Source organism: Coffea eugenioides, chromosome 3 (genome assembly GCF_003713205.1).
Source record: "Coffea eugenioides isolate CCC68of chromosome 3, Ceug_1.0, whole genome shotgun sequence".
In the NCBI taxonomy this organism is placed as follows: domain Eukaryota; kingdom Viridiplantae; phylum Streptophyta; class Magnoliopsida; order Gentianales; family Rubiaceae; genus Coffea; species Coffea eugenioides.
Window position 1 is genome coordinate 10,662,765 of NC_040037.1, and position 4,287 is coordinate 10,667,051.

At 38.2% G+C, this 4,287-nt stretch overlaps 1 protein-coding gene across 2 annotated transcripts; it reads left to right on the forward strand.

The window, feature by feature from the left end:
* Positions 1-694: 694 nt before the first annotated feature.
* On the forward strand, positions 695-4,023 carry LOC113764719 (MDIS1-interacting receptor like kinase 2-like). Of its 2 annotated transcripts, none has more exons than XM_027308689.1 (3): positions 695-3,156; positions 3,249-3,560; positions 3,692-4,023. In XM_027308689.1, exons 1-3 carry the CDS (start codon positions 870-872, stop codon positions 3,697-3,699), a joined length of 2,607 nt encoding a protein of 868 aa, XP_027164490.1. In that variant the 5' UTR covers positions 695-869; the 3' UTR covers positions 3,700-4,023. The 2 variants fall into 2 exon arrangements, with proteins under 2 accessions (XP_027164490.1, XP_027164491.1); XM_027308690.1 differs by having other exon boundaries at positions 3,249-3,551.
* Positions 4,024-4,287: the final 264 nt, after the last annotated feature.

Consider the following 4,287-nt stretch of genomic DNA (forward strand, 5'->3'; position numbering starts at 1 on the left):
AGCACAAGACATGTACTAATAGCTTAGCTAGATTCTCATCAAATAGTTGTAGGGACTAATGAGTGAATGGATTCGTAGCCTCTAATGATTTAATTGATTAAAGACCACATATTTGGCAAACAAATTTTACCATCAAAATCTATAGGGATAAAAATATGATTCCTTTTTAATGTAAAGTAGTAATAATAGTAAGCATGATTAATCATCAAGCAAAATGTAATTTACCCCTTGCAGATGGTCAGGTCAATTGCTACTTTTGTATCTTTCAGACGACCCGCTGAGTGGAAGACTCAGAAGTCTGTTCTTGTCTGGTTTCTCTGTAACTTCTTCATTGGAAATTACGGTAGCTCAAATTGACTGAATTCTTGTATTGTCAAATCCATACAACTTAGAAACCAAGGCGAAGAAGGCTTTTAATTTCTAGCCATAGACGTACAGATTATTTAAAACAAAAAGCTCTTCTAAGCCATCTTGAGGGTAAAGAAATCATGAGTTCTTTGGCAGTTGAAAAGAATATTTTCAGTTTCGTTTTGGTCCTACTTTTGCACTTGTTATTTTCTCTTCTTCAAGAAAATGGTGGTGCTTGTGCTTCAGCTGATGAAGCTGCTGCACTTTTCAATTGGAAAACCAGCTTTCAAACCCAAAACACCTCCCTGCTAACTTCATGGAACCTTAAGCCGATGAATCCCAAGAATGCTTCGGGGCTTCCACAGCAATGCACTTGGTTTGGCATTACATGCATAAATGGAAGTACCAACAGATTGAACCTCACAAATGCAAGTGTTAAGGGTACACTCTACAACTTCCCATTCTCATCCCTCCCAAATCTTGAATATCTTGATCTAAGCTGCAATGAACTTTTTGGAACCATGCCCCCTCAGATAGGTAACCTTTCCAAGCTTATTTATCTGAATTTGTCAGCTAATCAATTTTCACAAGAAATCCCACCTGAAATAGGCCATTTAACCAATCTTCTGGTCCTCCACTTAAGGGAAAATCAGTTAAATGGCTCAATTCCTGCTTCTTTGGGAAATTTGAAAAATCTGAGTTATTTGTCTCTCTATAACAATTCACTTTCAGGTGTCATTCCTCCTGAAATAGGAAATATCTCTAAGCTACTTTATTTAAGAATGAGCATCAATAATTTATCAGGTCCCATTCCCCCAGAGATAGGGAAGTTGGCATCCCTTCAGAGTTTGGGTTTGTCCAAAACTAACCTTACAGGTTCAATCCCAAAAGCGTTAGGTAATTTGACTAACTTGACTATTCTTTATCTCTTTGGGAATAAACTTTCTGGTTCAATTCCTAGGGAATTGGGGAATTTGAAGTCTATTATGACCATGGAATTGCAGAAAAATCAACTTACTGGTTCAATTCCCACTTCTTTTGGGAATTTGAGTAAATTGAAAACTCTGTTTCTGAACCACAATCGACTTACTGGTTCCATCCCACAAGAACTTGGGAAATTGACAAAGTTGGTTGTCATGGCAATGGACCATAATCAGTTCTCTGGTCATTTGCCACAAAATCTCTGCCCAAATGGAACACTTACGTACTTCGCTGTACACAACAACTTGCTTACTGGTCAGATCCCAAGAAACTTGAAAAACTGCTCAAGTTTAGTCAGGGCTCGTTTCAGTGGGAACCAGCTCACAGGAAACTTATCAGAAATGTTCGGCATATATCCACACTTGCACTTCATGGATCTTAGTAACAACAGTTTCTATGGTGAACTTGCTAGCAGCTGGGGAAGGTGTACAAACCTGACTACTCTATTGATTGCCAAGAACAAAATTACAGGTTCCATACCACCAGAATTTGGAAATTTGACTCTGCTGCATGTACTTGATCTTTCATCAAATAACTTATCTGGTGAGATTCCAATCGAGTTGGGAAATTTAATTTTTATGCTAAAGCTCGATTTACATGAAAACCTGTTTCATGGTGGTGTGCCCCAAGTATTAGGATTGCTGACAAAACTGCTTTACCTTGACCTGTCTATTAACTCCTTGAATGGTCCCTTACCAGGAAATTTGGGATATTTTCAGGAATTGTATCTATTGAATTTCAGTTACAACAATTTAAGCCAAAAGATTCCTATCCAGATAGGCAGGTTAACTCAGGTTTGTTTGTTGGATCTGAGTCATAATTCCTTCAGAGGAGAAATACCATCTGAATTTGGAAATTTGCAGAATCTAGAAGCTTTGAATCTCTCCCATAATAGCCTCTCAGGTTTGATTCCCAAGAACATTGCCCAACTGCCTGGCCTATTGAAAATTGATGTATCTTTCAACAACCTCGAGGGGCCTGTTCCATATGGGAAAGCTTTTCAAAATGTCACCATACAACAGTTGCAGGGGAACAGAGATTTGTGTGGCAATATTACAGGGTTGCAACCTTGTGGAAGCTTGTCTGAAAAACCTGTCAGGAAAAAAGGCCATAAACTAATTCTCCTAATTGTGCTTCCTGTTTTGGGAGCAGTGCTGCTTAGTTATGTAGTCGCAGGAGTTATCATTTCATCTGCACGTAGAAAAAGATGCAGAAGAGCTAAAGATGGAAATGTGAAAGATGATGATCTGTTTTCCAGATGCATTTTTGATGGCAAGGCAATGTACAGAGAAATCTTAGAAGCCACGGAAGCCTTCAATTCATTTTTTTGCATTGGGGAAGGAGGTTATGGACGTGTATACAGGGCAGAACTTGAGTCCAAAAAGATAGTAGCTGTAAAGAGACTTCATCACTTGTCTGAGACAGCAGACCGTAAAGCTTTCTTGAATGAAGTAAATGCTTTGACAGAAATCAAGCATCGAAATATTGTGAAACTTTATGGTTTCTGCTCAACTGCTCAACACTCCATTTTGGTTTATGAGTACCTTGAAAGAGGAAGCTTGGCCAAAATATTTCACATGGATGAAGAAGCTAAGAAACTGGATTGGAAAAAGAGGGTGAATATCATCAAAGGCGTAGCTCATGCGCTGTCTTACATGCATCATGATTGTTCACCACCAGTAGTTCATCGCGACATCACAAGCAACAATATTTTGCTTGATTGTGACTATGAGGCTCATGTTTCAGATTTTGGCACTGCTAAGCTTCTCAAAAAAGACTCAGCGAATTGGAGTGCTCTTGCAGGCACATATGGATATGTTGCACCAGGTAAACAAGGTTTAATTCCTCCCCATTTTTGGTATTACTTCGAGTAACTAAAACCGTCATCACAGGCCATCATAAATTGATATTCCTTGCAGAGTTTGCCTACACAATGAAAGTAACTGAAAAGTGTGATGTATATAGCTTCGGAGTCCTGATCATGGAAGTGTTTAAAGGGAAACACCCTCGTGATTTAATCCCTTGTCTACAGTCTTCAGCACCTGGAGATATAGAGCTGGAAGACTTGTTGGACCAAAGACTTCAGTATCCTGCTCAAAAGATTCTAGAGATTCTGACGTCCATCATCAGAATTGCTAGGTCATGTTTACATGTTGATCCACAATCCAGACCAACTATGCACTTCATTTCCAGGTCGTTATCAGTTGCTACACCATTTCCAGGTGATCTTGGTAAATAAACAAGGCCATTGAATTAAATAATTGACAATTTATAGAATTTGGTCGATGCTCTTTTCTTTTGGTCTTTATATATCTTCCCTTCCTTCGAACTCACAATCAAATACTTCTTCTTTCTGCATTAGACAAGTAAGCAATACCTGCAAGAGATTGAGATGATGAACAATGCAGAAGATTTGTAAGGCCTGGTAACATATGATCACATGCATTTCCCATGAAATTCAGCTTACGTTTTTCAGTCAATTTGGAGACTATTGTGTTTTATCCCCCCTCCATGATCAGTACTTTACAATTGTAAGACAGGAATTGAGAATGTTTTGAGCCATTATGGGGAGGAATTAAGCAGTTTGCTACAGTGATGCACGTGTACGAGTATCAATCAAAGGTGTAGTCCGCTAAAGATTTTCTCCAAGTTCAAAGGTCACATAATTTGTATATTATGTTTTAGAAAAGATTCGTATCGAATCATCTCCTACTCTTTTTTTTTTTTTTTCAATTCTAATATATTTCTTTCATTGTATGGCTAAAACTTTCTAGTTTTAATAGCAAAGCCAAATGGTAGTTATATTCGATGATAAAAGAATAAAGCTCTCAAAGGAGGACTCTTGGAATTCTCCCTACTATTAGATTCATGATTCGAATCTCGAGTTTGACAGTTGAAAGTGGGAAGGACTGTGGACAAAGGGGTGGAAGGTAAAAGAAGAAGAAAAAAAAAAGAATA